The 21,129-nt window shown below is 39.2% G+C and overlaps 1 protein-coding gene across 1 annotated transcript in view; it reads left to right on the top strand.

The window, feature by feature from the left end:
- LOC138305871 (GA-binding protein subunit beta-1-like) overlaps positions 1-21,129 on the top strand; it is a 50,191-nt gene that overhangs the window by 19,340 nt on the left and 9,722 nt on the right. The window contains exons 4-6 of the mRNA XM_069246133.1: positions 264-338; positions 1,428-1,611; positions 5,652-5,729. Coding sequence (XP_069102234.1) covers positions 264-338; positions 1,428-1,611; positions 5,652-5,729 — 337 coding nt within the window. The remainder of the gene's footprint in view (positions 1-263; positions 339-1,427; positions 1,612-5,651; positions 5,730-21,129) is intronic.

Genomic DNA, 21,129 nt, shown 5'->3' with positions numbered 1-21,129 from the left:
GAAAAGATCCATATAACAATTGTCAGACGACAATCTTTGGTGGGCACCAAGATCCCTTTGGAAACACTTGTTAGTAAATAATTCTTATTAAATTTGATCAATTTTTGTAACTATTACTTTAATGGTTCCAATCGGAATATATATTGGAGAAACTATAACATAGTTGCCATGGTATCAAATGTTGGGGACGGGGGTAGCAATTGATTTAAAGCTGTAGCAGAACATTAAATCCAAAAATGATCAATTTGCTTTTTATATTTCAGTTTGACAAGACACCTCTAGATATTGCTGTTTCTAATGGACGAGCAGATATAGCACAAATGTTACAGTTGGCTCAGGTCAGTGCACAGATATAGAACATGTTATAGTTGTTTCAGTGTACAGATATAGAACATGTTATAGTTGTCTCAGTGTACAGATATAGAACATGTTATAGTTGTCTCAGTGTACAGATATAGAACATGTTATAGTTGTCTCAGTGTACAGATAGAGAACACATGTTATAGTTGTCTCAGTGAACAGATATAGAACATGTTATAGTTGTCTCAGTGTACAGATATAGAACATGTTATAGTTGTCTCAGTGTACATATGTAGAACACATGTTATAGTTGTCTCAGTGTACAGATATAGAACACATGTTATAGTTGTCTCAGTGTACAGATATAGAACACGTTATAGTTGTCTCTGTGTACAGATATAGAACATGTTATAGTTGTCTCAGTGTACAGATATAGAACATGTTATAGTTGTCTCAGTGAACAGATATAGAACACATGTTATAGTTATCGTTTTTGTCACAGGGGACTTAAATCTGAACTCTCTGTTAGATAAATAGGAAAAATCAATATGCAAGATAAATTATCGTATGCGCCATAATTAGCGCCCAGGGGGTTTCAATAATTGAAATCATGGGGTGCTCTTAATAATGCACCAAAATGTAAATTTAGGAAGCGAAAGTTAGCCTTATAATTAAATCTTACTGTACTTATGGTGCATTAATCTTTTACAGTACACATGCATACGCTTTTTATCCTTTGAGATGCATTATCATGTCGTGATTTACATGAAAAAGACTTGCAAGGGTATGTAATATGGGATACAATGGTAATGTAAGTGGCATCATATGTTGTAAAGCATTGTTAAATCAATGGGATGGGGGCATTTATACACCTTCTCTTCTTCTTCAGAAAAGGGGAGGGACGCTTAAAGGGGGAGGGGCCCTAATAACAGTAAATACGGTAATATGATAGACTGGAACACTACCTAAACTCTACTATACGGTAATATTATAGACTGGAACACTACCTAAACTCTACTATACGGTAATATTATAGACTGGAACCTAAAATCTACTTGATATACTGCTTCTTTGTTACTCATTGCTTTGTCATAGGAGTAAATAAAATTTAAATCTTCATTAAACAGCATACAGAGATTCAAGGTCTTGAAGAGGGCGAATCAGTCACCATAGAAACCACAGAAGTCGAGGCTGATGCCATAGAAACAGTGACTGTGACAACATCGGACAGTCTGCAGTCTGACTCTGAAAGTAAAGACATTCTCCCTGTCAACCTTTATCCTAACATAGCCAAAACAACAAAAGACACAAGTAAGTTTACAAAATGACTCTTGTCTTATCGGTCCCCTGTGACATTAATGTCCTATTTATTAGCCCACCATCATCAGATGGTGGGCTATTCAAATCGTGGTCCGTCCTTCCCTCCGTTAACAATTCTTGTTATCGCTATTTCTCAGAAAGTGCTGAAGGGATATGTCTCACATTTCATATGTAGGTTCCCCTAGGGCCCTAGTTGTGCATATTGCATTTCGGGACCAATTGGTCAACAAGATGGCCGCCAGGCAGCCATCTTAGATTTTGATACTTAAAGTTTGTTATCGCTATTTCTCAGAAAGTACTGAAGGGATCTGTCTCAAATTTCATCTGTAGGTTCCCCTAGGGCCCTAGTTGTGCATATTGTATTTTGGGACCAATTGGTCAACAAGATGGCTGCCAGGCAGCCATCTTGGATTTTGATAGTTAAAGTTTGTAATCACTATTTCTCAGAAAGTACTGAAGGGATCTTTCTAAAATTTCACATGTAGGTTCCCCTAGGGCTCTTGTTGTGCATATTGCGTTTTTGGATTGATCGGTCAACAAGATGGCCGCCAAGGAGCCATCTTGGATTTTGATAGTTGAAGTTTGTTACTGCTATTTCTCAGAAAGTACTAAAGCGATCTGTCTCAAATTTTATATGTAGTATGTTTGCAAAAGTTTGAAAAGCAGAGAAAAGATCCCTCTTTCCATTGTCAGACATAGATCATTCTTTGGTGGGCGCTGAGATCCCTCTGGAATCTCATGTGATAGTTAAAGTTTCTTACAGCTATTTCTCAGAAAGTACTGAAGGGATCTTTCTCAAATTTCATATGTAAGTTCCCCTAGGGCTTTAGATGTGCATAATTGCATTTTGGGACCAATCGGTCAACAAGATGGCCACTGACGGCCATCTTGGATTTTGTTAGTTAGATTGTTACTGCTATTTCTCAGAAAGTACTCAAGGGATCTTTGTCAAATTTCATATGTAGGTTCCCTTAGGGCCCTAGTTGTGCATATTTCATTTTTTAACTGATCGGTCAACAAGATGGCCAACCAGCCGCCACCTTGGATTTTGATAGTAATCGTTTTTTGTCAGAAATTCCTGAAGGAATCTCTCTCAAATTCCATGCATAGGTTTCCCTTGGGCCCTAGTTGAGCATAGATACCTTTAGGGACTGATCGGTCAACAAGATGGCCAACCGGCCGCCATCTTGGATTTCACCACTGTTTCTTGGAAAGTAATGAAGCGATCTGTCATAAATTTCATATGTAGTTTGTTTGAAAAAGTTTGAAAAGCAGGGGAAAGATCTCTCTTTCCATTGTCAGACATAGATCATTCTTTGGTGGGCACCAAGATCCCTCTGGGATCTCTTGTATTACAGAGAGTTCAAACATCAGTCCCCTGTGACATGAATGTCTTATTTATCTTACTACGGTGGCTGATTTATGCCATTTCGTCTTTTCGTCTTTTCGCCCCGAAAAGACGAAAATTAAATATCTTAATTCTCGTCTTTTCGCCCCGAAAGACGAAAAGACGAAAAGTCAAACACGAAAAGACGAAAGTGAAGCACGCTAATTAGCGCCTTTAATTTTCGTCTTTTCGCAATCAAAAATCTTGTCTTTTCGTCTTTTCGTCTTTTCGCCCCGAAAAGACGAAAATTACAAACCTTAAATTTCGTCTTTTCGTCTTTTCGCCCCGAAAAGACGAAAATTAACAAACCTTAATTTTCGTCTTTTCGTCTTTTCGCCCCGAAAAGACGAAAATTAACAAACCTTAATTTTCGTCTTTTCGCCCCGAAAAAATACAAATTACAGATATACTTTGTCATCTATCATATACGACAAAGATTATAATGTAATTTCTAATGTACAATTATGATGAAGACCATTTCATGTATGTAGTCAAAATGTCTTTTCAAATAATAGTACCTTGTACCTACTGATTGACTGTTATAATTAACTGTATTTGAGCAATTTCTTGGTATAAGTCCTTCCTTTAAACTCAAAGTCTTCACGAGTTGTCTTTCATAAATTATTTTGTTAACAAGTTTATCCGTGGTTCAAACGCTTTCAAATAATACCCGCCGACAACTTTTTTTTTCCAAGTTGTGTTGGGGAGGCAACTCCTGTAAGTGCTATGTTTAGCATCTTAAGTTCATTATGGTCCTTACATATACACGGCAATGTTTTGATAAGCGTAATTGCTAAAGAGGGCGATTAGAACACAAAAAATAAGATATTAATGAATTTTAAAAAAAATGTATCAATCACGCTAAAGGATTTGCGGAATGATGAATCTGTTAGTGGCACGTGGCATATGCCACGTGTGAGAAATCTACGTAACTGCTGTAAACAAACATGTTGACTTCTGTTTTAAAACTTCTAATCTTAGTTATTGATGAAGATACTTGTAATACTATCAATTTAATAAATCGATTGTTATCATAAACTACTTTGATGCTTCTATATTGAACAATTAAGTCAATATTAAGATAAAAAAATTTCAAAATGACTTCCACACCAGACCGGAAGGCGAAAAGACGAAAAGACGAAAATTAAGGTTTGTTAATTTTCGTCTTTTCGGGGCGAAAAGACGAAAAGACGAAATTTAAGGTTTGTTAATTTTCGTCTTTTCGGGGCGAAAAGACGAAAAGACGAAAATTAATGTTTGTTAAATTTCGTCTTTTCGGGGCGAAAAGACGAAAAGACGAAAATTAAGGTTTCTTAATTCTCGTCTTTTCGGGGCGAAAAGACGAAAAGACGAAAAGACGAAATGGCACAAATCAGCCACCGTATCTTACAGTGTTCAGACATCAGCCCCCTGTGACATTTATGTCCTATTTATCTTACAGAGAGTTCAGACATTGTCCCCTGTGACATTTGTGTCCTATTTATCTTACAGAGAGTTCAGACATCAGTCCCCTGTGACATTAATGTCCTTTTTATTTTACAGAGTTCAGACATCAGTCCCCTGTGACATAAATGTCTTATTTATCTTACAGAGTTCAGACATCAGTCCCCTGTGACATTAATGTCCTATTTATCTTACAGAGGTCAAACATCAGTCCCCTGTGACATAAATGTCTTATTTATCTTACAGTGTTCAGACATTAGTCCCCTGTGACATTTATGTCCTATTTATCTTACAGAGAGTTCAGACATCAGTTCCCTGTGACACAAATGTCTTATTTATCTTACAGAGTTCAGACATCGTCCCCTGTGACATTTGTGTCCTATTTATATTACAGAGAGTTCAGACATCAGTCCCCTGTGACATTAATGTCTAATTTATCTTACAGAGAGTTCAGACATCGGTCCCCTGTGACATAAATGTCCTATTTATCTTACAGAGTTCAGACATCAGTCCCCTGTGACATTTGTGTCCTATTTATCTTACAGAGAGTTCAGACATCAGTCCCCTGTGACATTAATGTCTTATTTATCTTACAGAGTTCAGACATCGTCCCCTGTGACATTTGTGTCCTATTTATCTTACAGAGTTCAGACATCAGTCCCCTGTGACATAAATGTCATATTTATCTTACAGAGAGTTCAGAAATCAGTCCCCTGTGACATTTGTGTCCTATTTATCTTACAGAGAGTAAAGACATCAGTCCCATGTGGCATTAATGTCCTATTTATCTTACAGAGAGTTCAGACATCAGTCCCTTGTGACATTAATGTCCAATATATCTTACTGAGAGTTCAGACATCAGTCCCCTGTGACATTAATGTCCAATTTATCTTACAGAGAGTTCAGACATCAGTCCCCTGTGACATTAATGTCCAATTTATCTTACAGAGAGTTCAGACATCAGTCCCCTGTGACATTAATGTCCTATTTATCTTACAGAGAGTTCAGACATCAGTCCCCTGTGACATTTATGTCCTATTTATCTTACAGAGAGTTCAGACATCAGTCCCCTGTGACATTAATGTACAATTTATCTTACAGAGAGTTCAGACATCAGTCCCCTGTGACATTTATGTCCTATTTATCTTACAGAGTTCAGACATCAGTCCCCTGTGACATTAATGTCCAATTTATCTTACAGAGAGTTCAGACAACTCTTCAGTCCTAGCTACATTAGCTGCCCTGGCAGAAGCTACAGCACCAGGAACAACAACACAAGGTATTCTTCTCTTACATTGACGGTTTATACTTAATATTAGTCTCTACTCCAAATTTTTGGCTGCATATAGCCTTCATCTGGGAAATGAACCGCAGCCTACTGATCAAGTCTCCATCTTGCTACCATCTTGTTATCTCACCTTGACCGTACGTCATAGCGTGTCCATTCGTCCGACTGTCAAATGTCCTTTAAATTGCTACTAGTCATAGAGTTCAACATGGATTGTAACCAAATTTGCCCAGAAACATCCTTGGGGAAAGTGGAATAGGGGTTGTATAAATTTTGGTTCAGACCTCCCGTCGGGGCAGGAGGGGCGGGTCTCAATAGGAGAAATAGAGGTAAATCCTTTAAATCGCTAGTTGTTATAGAGTTCTAAATGGATTGTAACCAAATTTGGCCAGAAACATCCTTGGGGGAAGGGGTAATACAGGTTGTATAAATTTTGGCTCTGACCCCCCGGGGGCAGGAGTGACGGGTCTCAATAGGAGAAATAGAGGTAAATTGTTTAAATTGCTACTAGTGATAGAGTTTTGCATGGATTGTAACCAAATTTAGTCAGAAACGTCCTCTGGGGAAGAGGAGCAGAATTTGAATTCATTTTGGCTCTATTCAGAACATTATATAAGAGAGGATACAGTGGTAAACAAGTAGACTACAGAGAAAAGAGCATCTTACTACACTCAAGAAAAAGTCTAGCAATAGGGTCCCATTGGTACTTCATTGGTACTCTTGTATACTAGGATGCTCTAGCAATAGGTTCCCATTGGTACTCACGTATACTAGGATGCTCTAGCAATAGGTTCCCATTGGTACTCACGTATACTAGGATGCTCTAGCAATAGGTTCCCATTGGTACTCACGTATACTAGGATGTTCTAGCAATAGGTTCCCATTGGTACTCACGTATACTAGGATGCTCTAGCAATAGGGTCCCATTGGTACTTACATATACTAGGATTCTCTAGCAATAGGTTCCCATTGGTACTTACGTATACTAGGATTCTCTAGCAATAGGTTCCCATTGGTACTCACGTATGTTAGGATGTTCTAGCAATTGGTACTCACGTATACTAGGATTCTCTAGCAATAGGTTCCCATTGGTACTTGCGTATACTAGGATGCTCTAGCAATAGGTTCCCATTGGTACTCACGTATACTAGGATGCTCTAGCAATAGGTTCCCATTGGTACTTACGTATACTAGGATGCTCTAGCAATAGGTTCCCATTGGTACTCACGTATACTAGGATGCTCTAGCAATAGGTTCCCATTGGTACTTACGTATACTAGGATTCTCTAGCAATAGGTTCCCATTGGTACTCACGTATACTAGGATGCTCTAGCAATAGGGTCCCATTGGTACTCACGTATACTAGGATTCTCTAGCAATAGGTTCCCATTGGTACTCACGTATACTAGGATGCTCTAGCAATAGGTTCCCATTGGTACTTACGTATACTAGGATTCTCTAGCAATAGGGTCCCATTGGTACTTACGTATACTAGGATTCTCTAGCAATAGGTTCCCATTGGTACTCACGTATACTAGGATGTTCTAGCAATAGGGTCCCATTGGTACTCACGTATACTAGGATCTGCAATAGGTTCCATTGGTACTCACTATCTAGGATGTTCTGCAATAGGTCCCATTGGTTTCACGTCATACTGGATGCTTGAAAAGTTTTTGGTCACTGGTATAAAGTGCTTGAATTAGGTTCCCATTGGTACTTACATATACTAGGATGCTCTAGCAATAGGTTCCAATGGTACTCACGTTAATACTAGGTTGTTTGTATTGCTTGATAGCAATAGGTTCCAAATTGGTACTACATATACTAGGATGCTCTAGCAATAGGTTCCCATTGGTACTCACGTATACTAGGATGCTCTAGCAATAGGTTCCATTGGTACTCACTATATACTAGGATTCTCTAGCAATAGGTTCCATTGGTACTCACATATACTAGGATGTTCTAGCAATAGGTTCCCATTGGTACTCACTTTACTAGGATGCTCTAGCAATAGGTTCCCATTGGTACTCACATATACTAGGATGCTCTAGCAATAGGTTCCCATTGGTACTCACGTATACTAGGATGCTCTAGCAATAGGTTCCCATTGGTACTCACTATACTAGGATGTTCTAGCAATAGGTTCCCATTGGTACTCACATATACTAGGATGCTCTAGCAATAGGTTCCCATTGGTACTTACATATACTAGGATGCTCTAGCAATAGGTTCCCATTGGTACTCACGTATACTAGGATGCTCTAGCAATAGGTTCCCATTGGTACTCACGTATACTAGGATGCTCTAGCAATAGGTTCCCATTGGTACTCACATATACTAGGATGCTCTAGCAATAGGTTCCCATTGGTACTCACGTATACTAGGATGCTCTAGCAATAGGTTCCCATTGGTACTTACATATACTAGGATGCTCTAGCAATAGGTTCCCATTGGTACTCACGTATACTAGGATGCTCTAGCAATAGGTTCCCATTGGTACTTACATATACTAGGATGCTCTAGCAATATAGGGTCCCATTGGTACTCTCACGTATACTAGGATGCTCTAGCAATAGGTTCCCATTGGTACTCACATATACTAGGATGCTCTAGCAATAGGTTCCCATTGGTACTCACATATACTAGGATGCTCTAGCAATAGGTTCCCATTGGTACTTACATATACTAGGATGTTCTAGCAATAGGTTCCCATTGGTACTCACGTATACTAGGATGTTCTAGCAATAGGTTCCCATTGGTACTCACGTATACTAGGATGCTCTAGCAATAGGTTCCCATTGGTACTCACATATACTAGGATGCTCTAGCAATAGGTTCCCATTGGTACTCACGTATACTAGGATGCTCTAGCAATAGGTTCCCATTGTTACTCACGTATACTAGGATGTTCTAGCAATAGGTTCCCATTGGTACTCACATATACTAGGATGCTCTAGCAATAGGTTCCCATTGGTACTCACATATACTAGGATTCTCTAGCAATAGGTTCCCATTGGTACTTACATATACTAGGATGCTCTAGCAATAGGTTCCCATTGGTACTCACGTATACTAGGATGCTCTAGCAATAGGTTCCCATTGGTACTCACATATACTAGGATGCTCTAGCAATAGGTTCCCATTGGTACTCACGTATACTAGGATGTTCTAGCAATAGGTTCCCATTGGTACTCACATATACTAGGATGCTCTAGCAATAGGTTCCCATTGGTACTCACATATACTAGGATGTTCTAGCAATAGGTTCCCATTGGTACTCACGTATACTAGGATGCTCTAGCAATAGGTTCCCATTGGTACTCACATATACTAGGATGCTCTAGCAATAGGTTCCCATTGGTACTCACGTATACTAGGATGTTCTAGCAATAGGTTCCCATTGGTACTCACGTATACTAGGATGTTCTAGCAATAGGTTCCCATTGGTACTCACATATACTAGGATGCTCTAGCAATAGGTTCCCATTGGTACTCACATATACTAGGATACTAGCAATAGGTTCCCATTTGTACTCTACATATACTAGGATGCTCTAGCAATAGGTTCCCATTGGTACTCACATATACTAGGATGTTCTAGCAATAGGTTCCCATTGGTACTCACATATACTAGGATGCTCTAGCAATAGGTTCCCATTGGTACTCACGTATACTAGGATGCTCTAGCAATAGGTTCCCATTGGTACTCACATATACTAGGATGCTCTAGCAATAGGTTCCCATTGGTACTCACGTATACTAGGATGCTCTAGCAATAGGTTCCCATTGGTACTCACATATACTAGGATGCTCTAGCAATAGGTTCCCATTGGTACTCACGTATACTAGGATGCTCTAGCAATAGGTTCCCATTGGTACTTACATATACTAGGATTCTCTAGCAATAGGTTCCCATTGGTACTCACGTATACTAGGATGCTCTAGCAATAGGTTCCCATTGGTACTCACATATACTAGGATGCTCTAGCAATAGGTTCCCATTGGTACTCACGTATACTAGGATGCTCTAGCAATAGGTTCCCATTGGTACTCACGTATACTAGGATGCTCTAGCAATTAGGTTCCCATTGGTACTCACGTATACTAGGATGCTCTAGCAATAGGTTCCCATTGGTACTTACATATACTAGGATGTTCTAGCAATAGGTTCCCTTTGGTACTCACATATACTAGGATGCTCTAGCAATAGGTTCCCTTTGGTACTCACATATACTAGGATGCTCTAGCAATAGGTTCCCATTGGTACTCACGTATGCTAGGATGTTCTAGCAATAGGTTCCCATTGGTACTCACGTATACTAGGATGCTCTAGCAATAGGTTCCCATTGGTACTCACATATACTAGGATTCTCTAGCAATAGGTTCCCATTGGTACTTACATATACTAGGATGTTCTAGCAATAGGTTCCCTTTGGTACTCACATATACTAGGATGCTCTAGCAATAGGTTCCCTTTGGTACTCACATATACTAGGATGCTCTAGCAATAGGTTCCCATTGGTACTCACGTATACTAGGATGCTCTAGCAATAGGTTCCCATTGGTACTCACGTATACTAGGATGCTCTAGCAATAGGTTCCCATTGGTACTCACGTATACTAGGATGCTCTAGCAATAGGTTCCCATTGGTACTCACATATACTAGGATTCTCTAGCAATAGGTTCCCATTGGTACTTACAGTATACTAGGATGCTCTAGCAATAGGTTCCCATTGGTACTCACGTATACTAGGATGCTCTAGCAATAGGTTCCCATTGGTACTCACATATACTAGGATGCTCTAGCAATAGGTTCCCATTGGTACTCACGTATACTAGGATGTTCTAGCAATAGGTTCCCATTGGTACTCACATATACTAGGATGCTCTAGCAATAGGTTCCCATTGGTACTCACATATACTAGGATGCTCTAGCAATAGGTTCCCATTGGTACTCACATATACTAGGATGCTCTAGCAATAGGTTCCCATTGGTACTCACATATACTAGGATGTTCTAGCAATAGGTTCCCATTGGTACTCACGTATACTAGGATGCTCTAGCAATAGGTTCCCATTGGTACTCACGTATACTAGGATGCTCTAGCAATAGGTTCCCATTGGTACTCACATATACTAGGATGCTCTAGCAATAGGTTCCCATTGGTACTCACGTATACTAGGATGCTCTAGCAATAGGTTCCCATTGGTACTCACATATACTAGGATTCTCTAGCAATAGGTTCCCATTGGTACTCACATATACTAGGATGCTCTAGCAATAGGTTCCCATTGGTACTCACATATACTAGGATGCTCTAGCAATAGGTTCCCATTGGTACTCACGTATACTAGGATGCTCTAGCAATAGGTTCCCATTGGTACTCACGTATACTAGGATGCTCTAGCAATAGGTTCCCATTGGTACTCACGTATACTAGGATGCTCTAGCAATAGGTTCCCATTGGTACTCACATATACTAGGATGTCTCTAGCAATAGGTTCCCATTGGTACTCACATATACTAGGATGCTCTAGCAATAGGTTCCCATTGGTACTCACATATACTAGGATGCTCTAGCAATAGGTTCCCATTGGTACTCACGTATACTAGGATGCTCTAGCAATAGGTTCCCATTGGTACTCACGTATACTAGGATGCTCTAGCAATAGGTTCCCATTGGTACTCACATATACTAGGATGCTCTAGCAATAGGTTCCCATTGGTACTCACTATATACTAGGATGCTCTAGCAATAGGTTCCCATTGGTACTCACGTATACTAGGATGCTCTAGCAATAGGTTCCCATTGGTACTCACGTATACTAGGATGCTCTAGCAATAGGTTCCCATTGGTACTCACGTATACTAGGATGCTCTAGCAATAGGTTCCCATTGGTACTCACATATACTAGGATGCTCTAGCAATAGGTTCCCATTGGTACTCACGTATACTAGGATGCTCTAGCAATAGGTTCCCATTGGTACTCACATATACTAGGATCTCTAGCAATAGGTTCCCATTGGTACTCACGTATACTAGGATGCTCTAGCAATAGGGTCCCATTGGTACTCACGTATACTAGGATGCTCTAGCAATAGGTTCCCATTGGTACTCACGTATACTAGGATGCTCTAGCAATAGGTTCCCATTGGTACTCACATATACTAGGATGCTCTAGCAATAGGTTCCCTTTGGTACTCACATATACTAGGATGCTCTAGCAATAGGTTCCCATTGGTACTCACGTATACTAGGATGCTCTAGCAATAGGTTCCCATTGGTACTTACATATACTAGGATGCTCTAGCAATAGGTTCCCTTTGGTACTCACATATACTAGGATGCTCTAGCAATAGGTTCCCATTGGTACTCACGTATACTAGGATGCTCTAGCAATAGGTTCCCATTGGTACTCACATATACTAGGATGCTCTAGCAATAGGTTCCCATTGGTACTCACATATACTAGGATGCTCTAGCAATAGGTCCCTGTCCATACTCTATTGGTGTCTAGCAATAGGTTCCCATTGGTACTACTATACAGGATTCTCTAGCAATAGGTTCCCATTGGTACTCACGTATACTAGGATGCTCTAGCAATAGGTTCCCATTGGTACTCACATATACTAGGATGCTCTAGCAATAGGTTCCCATTGGTACTCACATATACTAGGATTCTCTAGCAATAGGTTCCCATTGGTACTCACATATACTAGGATGTTCTAGCAATAGGTTCCCATTGGTACTCACGTATACTAGGATGTTCTAGCAATAGGGTCCCATTGGTACTCACGTATACTAGGATGCTCTAGCAATAGGTTCCCATTGGTACTCACATATACTAGGATGCTCTAGCAATAGGTTCCCATTGGTACTCACGTATACTAGGATGCTCTAGCAATAGGTTCCCATTGGTACTTACATATACTAGGATTCTCTAGCAATAGGTTCCCATTGGTACTTACATATACTAGGATGCTCTAGCAATAGGTTCCCTTTGGTACTCACATATACTAGGATGCTCTAGCAATAGGTTCCCATTGGTACTCACGTATGCTAGGATGTTCTAGCAATAGGTTCCCATTGGTACTCACGTATACTAGGATGCTCTAGCAATAGGTTCCCTTGGTACTCACTAGGATGCTCTAGCAATAGGTTCCCATTGGTACTCACGTATACTAGGATGCTCTAGCAATAGGTTCCCATTGGTACTCACGTATACTAGGATGCTCTAGCAATAGGTTCCCATTGGTACTCACATATACTAGGATGCTCTAGCAATAGGTTCCCATTGGTACTCACGTATACTAGGATGCTCTAGCAATAGGTTCCATGTCCATTGGTACTCACGTATACTAGGATGCTCTAGCAATAGGTTCCCATTGGTACTCACGTATACTAGGATGCTCTAGCAATAGGTTCCCATTGGTACTCACGTATACTAGGATGCTCTAGCAATAGGTTCCCATTGGTACTTCACTATACTAGGATGCTCTAGCAATAGGTTCCCATTGGTACTTACATATACTAGGATTCTCTAGCAATAGGTTCCCATTGGTACTCACATATACTAGGATTCTCTAGCAATAGGTTCCCATTGGTACTCACGTATACTAGGATGCTCTAGCAATAGGTTCCCATTGGTACTTACATATACTAGGATTCTCTAGCAATAGGTTCCCATTGGTACTCACGTATACTAGGATGCTCTAGCAATAGGTTCCCATTGGTACTCACGTATACTAGGATTCTCTAGCAATAGGTTCCCATTGGTACTCACATATACTAGGATGCTCTAGCAATAGGTTCCCATTGGTACTTACATATACTAGGATGCTCTAGCAATAGGTTCCCATTGGTACTCACGTATACTAGGATGCTCTAGCAATAGGTTCCCATTGGTACTCACGTATACTAGGATGCTCTAGCAATAGGTTCCCATTGGTACTCACGTATACTAGGATGCTCTAGCAATAGGTTCCCATTGGTACTTACATATACTAGGATTCTCTAGCAATAGGTTCCCATTGGTACTCACGTATACTAGGATGCTCTAGCAATAGGTTCCCATTGGTACTCACATATACTAGGATGCTCTAGCAATAGGTTCCCATTGGTACTTACATATACTAGGATGCTCTAGCAATAGGTTCCCATTGGTACTCACGTATACTAGGATCTCTAGCAATAGGTTCCCATTGGTACTCACGTATACTAGGATGCTCTAGCAATAGGTTCCCATTGGTACTCACGTATACTAGGATGTTCTAGCAATAGGGTCCCATTGGTACTCACGTATACTAGGATGCTCTAGCAATAGGTTCCCATTGGTACTCACATATACTAGGATGCTCTAGCAATAGGTTCCCATTGGTACTCACGTATACTAGGATGCTCTAGCAATAGGTTCCCATTGGTACTCACATATACTAGGATGCTCTAGCAATAGGTTCCCATTGGTACTCACGTATATATACTAGGATTCTCTAGCAATAGGTTCCCATTGGTACTTGCACGTATACTGCCATATGATATAAAATAGAAAAGAATGTTGTCTATGACAAAAGCTATTACACGGAATGTTGTACCATATTCTACCCAAGCAACTTGGGGGCACTTAATATAAACAAATTTGGACTTGCATTTCATAAAAATATTCTACAAAGTAAGCCATAAATCAATTTGCAAAAGAAATTGGTAAGAAAACCAACAAAATTTTCATATTTTCAGTCTGCATTTAATTCAAATTAAGTGAAAATGAAGCATAGAAAAGGGGGAGGGGCGCTTATTGGGTCGAATACAGTGTATGTATAAATTGCAATACTGTATTTTTGCACGTATATTGCACAGTTTTTAATACAACGCGACTAGCGTTTGTATTAATGCTATCCGGTTTACCATAATTTGTAGGACTGAGTAGGACTTGCCCTACAATGACATCTAGTGGTGACCTCTTGAACCATTTCATTCATAAACTTCCATTCATAAATTCCCTATTCATTGAATAATATTCCTTTGGACCAATCAGCAGTCATGGGAAGACTGCCTTCTGATTGGTAGAATACACAGAGTGTGTATAGAATACACAGAGTGTTATATAATACACAGCCCATCTAGGTCAACTGTTGCAATTGCCTGCTGGTGACTCCTCTGTCCAACTTACATAATCTCTGTTAATGATCATTCAAATTGGACTTACTATCTAAGGCTTATAGACATAAGAGTTTTAAAGTAAACTAATCATATGCCCTTTTTGTGTACTTTAAAATAATGTTTTTAAATGACTGTTAAACACAGATCTGAGGTTAAGGCAAAATAACTTATAAGGCTGCCCTCATATGTGCATGGTTTTACCAAAATAAGTGTATGTGCAACATAAGAAACAAGAGTATAATAAGGATAAAAACTTGTTTGTTTTCTTTGTAATTTTCATGTAGGAACTTTAATTAAGAAAAATGTCAAACAAAACATATGTATTTTCTGTGATCAGTTGAATGTTCTTGAAATAATTGATTTTAAAGTCTTTATAATATGGTTTATATATTTTGATTTTGGAAATTCATTTGATTTCATTCTATTTTTAGCCCACCATCATCAGATGGTGGGCTATTCAAATCGCTTTTTGTCCGTGGTCCGTGGTCCGTCCGTCCCTCCGTTCGTTAACAATTCTTGTTATCGCTATTTCTCAGAAAGTACCAAAGGGATCTGTCTCAAAATTCATATAAAGATTCCCCTAGGGCCCTAGTTGTGCATATTGTATTTTGGGACGGATCAGTCAACAAGATGGCCGCCAGGCAGCCATCTTGGATTTTGAAAGTTAAAGTTTGTTATCGCTATTTCTCAGAAAGTACTGAAGGGATCTGTCTCAAATTTCATATGTAGGTTCCCCTAGGGCCCTTGTTGTGCATATTGCATTTTGGGACCGATCGGTCAACAAAATGGCCGCCAGGCAGCCATCTTGGATTTTGATAGCTAAAGTTTGTAATCGCTATTCCTCAGAAAGTGTTGAAGGGATCTGTCTAAAATTTCATATGTAGGTTCCCTTAGGGACCTAGTTATGCATATTGCGTTTTGGGACCGATTGGTCAACAAGATGGCCATCTTGGATTTTGATAGTTAAAGTTTGTTATCCCTATTTCTCAGACAATACTGAAGGGATCTTTCTCAAATTTCATATGTATGTTCCCCTATAGGGCCCTTGTTGTGCATATTGCATTTTCGGACCGATCGGTGAACAAGATGGCCGCCAGGCAGCCATCTTGGATTTTGATATCTAAAGTTTGTTATCTCTATTTCTCAGAAAGTACTGAAGGGATCTGTCTCAAATTTCATATGTAGGTTCCCCTACGGACTTAGATGTGCATATTGCGTTTTGGGACCAATCGGTCAACAAGATGGCCGCCAGGCAGCCATCTTGGATTTTTAGGTCATCTGGCCGAAGGTCAGGATGACCTATTGTCATCGTGTTTCGTCCGTCGTCGTGCGCCGTACGCCGTGCATCGTGCGTAAAACTATTTATACAAAAATACTCCTACACCTCCTAAACCCTTGAGTGAATTACATCCATATTTGGTGTGATAAAATCCTTGGGGAAGGACAATCATATTTTATATAAATGAGCCTGGTCCGACCCCTAGGGGCTGAGGGGTGGGGCCCCAAAAGGGCAAATTTTCTTAATTTTAGCTTGAAAATCCTACTCCTCCTTCATCCCTGGATGGATTTCATCCATATTTGGTGTGAAACATCATTGTGGAGGGACAATCATATGTTATATAAATGAGCCTGGTCCGACCCCTAGGGGCTGAGGGGTGGGGCCCCAAAAGGGAAAATTTTCTTAATTTTAACTTGAAAATCCTACTCCTTCTTCATCTCTGGATGGATTTCATCCACATTTGGTGTGAAACATCCTTGGGGAGGGACAATCATATTTTATATAAATGAGCCTGGTCCGACCCCTAGGGGCTGAGGGGTGGGGCCCCAAAAGGGCAAATTTTCTTAATTTTAGCTTTAAAATCCTACTCCTCCTTCATCCCTGGATGGATTTCATCCTTATTTGGTGTGAAACATCATTGTGGAGGGACAATCATATTTTATATAAATGAGCCTGGTCCGACCCCTAGGGGCTGAGGGGTGGGGCCCCAAAAGGGCAAATTTTCTTAATTTCAGCTTTAAAATCCTACTCCTCCTTCATCCCTGGATGGATTTCATCCATATGTGGTGTGAAACATCATTGGGGACTGACAATCATATTTTATATAAATGAGCATGGTCCGACCCCTAGGGACTGAGGGGTGGGGCCCCAAAAGGGCAAATTTTCTTTATTTCAGCTTTAAAATCCTATTCCTCCTTCATCCTTGGATGGATTTCATCTATATTTGGTGTAAAACATCATTGGGGAAGGACAATCATATTTTATATAAATGAGCCTGGTCCGACTCCTAGGGGCTGAGTGGTGGGGCCCCAAATGGGGAAATTTTCTTAATTTTAGCTGGCCCACTTCCTGTTTTCAGGTTTCGGTCTCCGATCTCAATGAAAATTGGTTGATAGGTTTTTAATTGATGCCGAACAACATGCAGACATTTTGCGTTACCTACCAATGATTCTACCAAGAAAAGTGTCGTAAAATATTGTTTTGGTTTCAAAGGTCATTTAATCAGCACACCTGTACGGCATTAAACTCGGCTTGATATCGGCGTGGAATGTTAATTGTCTCAAAAGCCAGACACTCACCAATACGGCTGATATGGGCCACGCGTAAGGATGACAAAACAGTTACTCTAGTAAAGCAGTTGCCAAACGAGTAAAATGACAAAACTTGTTGGCAAGTGCTTTTTACTAAAGCAGTTGCCATGACAATCACCACAAATGTGTGTACAACTACAGTTTAGTAAAGCAGTTGCCATGTCGGCTGATATGGGCCATCGTAGTTATAGCTATTTCTCAGAAAGTGTTGAATGGATCATTCTCAAATTTCACATGTAGGTTCCCCTAGGGCCCTAGATGTGCATATTGCGATTTGGGACCGATCATCAACAAGATGACTGCCAAAGAACCATCTTGGATTTTGATCGTTGAAGTTTGTTACTGCAATTTCTCAGAAAGTACTGAAGCGATCTGTCTCAAATTTTATGTGTAGTATATGTTTGAAAAAGTTTAAAAAGTAGAGAAAAGATCCATCCTTCCATTGTCAGACATAGATCATTCTTTGGTGGGCGCCAAGATCCCTCTGGGATCACTTGTTCTCTTTCTGCTGCGTTGTATTTGCAGTACTTTGAGTACTTTGATTTTCATAAATTACCAAGTGAAAAGTTTGGGTGGCACTATATGCATGGCTAGGCTCTGGGTCATGATCACTGATTGGCAGGTCCTAGCTAAAGTGTGAAGTAACATTCTGTACACATGACAGGGTTATGATTAAAAACTTGTATCTTTAATAAATGATCAATTCATATATTCAATATGAAAGGAAAACATCACTTGAAATTTCTATCTTTAATTCTTTGAAAATCCGTTTTGGGAGCACATGTATTCATGACCGGACACATGTTACGATCGTGAATCTTCAGTAAGGTATCTCCAAATCTAAAGGAAGATAGTCTGGAGCTTGAAACAATGTATAAGTGTGTAATTGATTCTTCACATTAAAAAGATTACCTTATAAATATGTTTCTCCAGCATGTGAAAACTAATGAACTTGCAAATATTTACGGAAGTGAGTGTAATGGCCACATGCAGAGCCAGCAAATTAAATACGAAACTAAAACCTTCTTACATTAACACTGACCAATTGGCACTATAAATGATGGTATGATTGTAAAATTTACTCTTATTACCATCTTTTGAAATGGTTCTGTAAGATCTCATCCTAATTTCAATACTAATTGAAATAATTGAAAATACGGAAGTGTGCAGTCAGTACACAAATATTGCGGCCACTGTGGTTGATTAGCCTACTCAGTCGCCTTTCCAGCTAATATCTTGGACAATGATTAAATCTAAATGTCTATCAGATACACAATAGACTTGATTGATATCACTTGGAATTACACAAGGTATGATTAATTATTTGATTGTAAAATCATCATTGTTGAGATCTTCATTATACTGTCACCGGCAATTCATAAGTTGTCTCAAATTTTATTTGCAGGTTCCCCTAGGTCCCTGGTTATGCATATTGCATTTTGGTACCGATCGATGAACAAGATGGCCGACAGGCTGCCATCTTGAATTTGGATAGTTGAAGCTTGTTACCACTATTTCTCAGAAAGTACTGAAGTGATATGTCTCAAATTTTATATGTAAGTTCCACTAGGACCTTATTTGTACATATTGCATTTTCGGACTGATCGTCAAAAAGATGGCCGACAGGTAGCCATCATGGATTTTGATAATTAGGGCTTTTCATTATATTGTATGGCATGAGTTGAAGGGGTGACCGCAACATTTTTAAGTAGGTCAAAAATCCAAGATGGCCGCCATGACGTCATACCTTAAAAGTTTAAAACAGCCATAACTCTAAAACCGTTGAAGATACAGCAAATATTTTTGATGTTTCATGTAGATCGTATAACAGACTAACTATTATTTAATTACAGCAATAAGGTCAAAGGTCAAACAAAAAAGTTCGCTATGGGGTCAAAGTTCACGAATTTTTTTTTTTTTGATTTTGCGAAATTTCTTTTTATATATCGATGCAGAATGTCATTCTGATGAATTTGGTGTCTTTTATTTTTCAGTAGCATTTCTGGTTAATGCTGTATGCCATTTTGAACAATCCTTTGATCTTTGCTAAATTCCCGCCAAAATGTTAACATTATATATTGTCGAACTGAATGACTAATATAGTCTGCAATTGCTATAGAAAAGACCCCTCTAATGTTCTTTAACGTTTGATATGATTTTCATCATCATCAAAAAAACAAAATGGCCGCTATGACGTCATATCTTAAAATTTAAAAATGCTTATAACTCACTAACAGTTCTTTTCACAGATTTCATCCAATAGTATTTTTTGCAGATAATCTTAAGCATAAACTTTTTCTCTCTACATGTTATTACAAAAAATGGCAACTTCCGGTTTTCGGTAAGGGTCAAATGTTAAAGGTCCTGTTTTAAACAATAAACTTGAAAACTTTTCTCTTGAAGTTCTGTAAGGTCTAGGATCATCATATTTCATATATAAGATGTACAGGGGATGGGCTATAAAGTCATCTGATGATGGTGGGCTCAAAATGTCAACTTCCGGTTTGAAGTACGGGTCAAATTTGAAGCCGTAGTCTCCATTTTATTTCATATTTCTTCTTGAGACAGAGGTTAATCTGTGCAAAGAAAGATAACTCCTCCTAAAAAACCTATGTAACAGTATATTTCTTTATAAGTGATTACCCTTGTTCATATGTTGGTAAGCAAGTCGTGAAGTAGCTGCGATGACGTAGCTCTGAACGACGGACGGAAGATTTCTGAGAGATGGTCGTCGTCAGAGCTACGATTCCGTCCCATTGCCTGTAGTGTTGCAAAACATCCAGCGGTGAAAATGTTGCATTTCATGTGTGTCATGTAATTTTTTAATTAAATTCAACAATATCAAACATTTTTAACATAAAATGATTATTTATTTACCCACCTCCATGTCTAAATTATGTTTTGAAGCACTTTTGAATGGCTCACATCTCCGACACGGCTCACTTGGCCGCCATGATGCTTCTCGTTAGAAGAAGTCTCGCGCTCCAAATATGGCACCTAGTACCATATATGGAATGACCTACAAATTTTCACTACGAAAGAAATAAATGTTACAAAGTTTTTAACATGAACTTTAAAAATTCATTTTTGCTTAATTCTTAATAATACTTACATTTGTTCAGTTTCACCATATTTATTCTTAGTTTGTTGGCTTTTTAAAACTTTTAAACATATTTTACCTGTTGAGTGTTTCATTTCGTCACGGTTTCCGGTAAATACAAACATGGCGGCGTATTTGAACAGAATTATACATGTGTTGTGTTTGCCTTGGATTTTACCACTAATAGTTGATGAAAGATTATAATCGAAAGGTTTGTGAATTGAATATTGATCATAGTTGTCAGAACAATACAGTTACATAAGGATAATACCTGAAAAATATATTTTTATCAGTCTCAAAGTGCCCGATGTGGATCACATCGGGGCTTGCAACACTAGCGGCAACGGGGTGGAATTCATACCCTGCCGGGAACCGGAGTGGAGGCAGGGTATGATTATTCGTTCTAGTCGTGAAGTTAATCACTAATTCAAAGTAATTTGGAAATATGAATTGGATTAAGATGAGTGTTCTCTTCGGCTGATCAAAATTCATGCAGATCTTCACTAAAACACTTTTATTCAGGGCTGAAAGTCAAGGTCATTT

This window comes from Argopecten irradians, chromosome 13, assembly GCF_041381155.1.
Source record: "Argopecten irradians isolate NY chromosome 13, Ai_NY, whole genome shotgun sequence".
NCBI classification, from domain to species: Eukaryota; Metazoa; Mollusca; class Bivalvia; order Pectinida; family Pectinidae; genus Argopecten; species Argopecten irradians.
The sequence above is the reverse complement of the archived record's forward strand: the minus strand, read 5'-3'. Positions and strand labels throughout refer to the sequence as shown.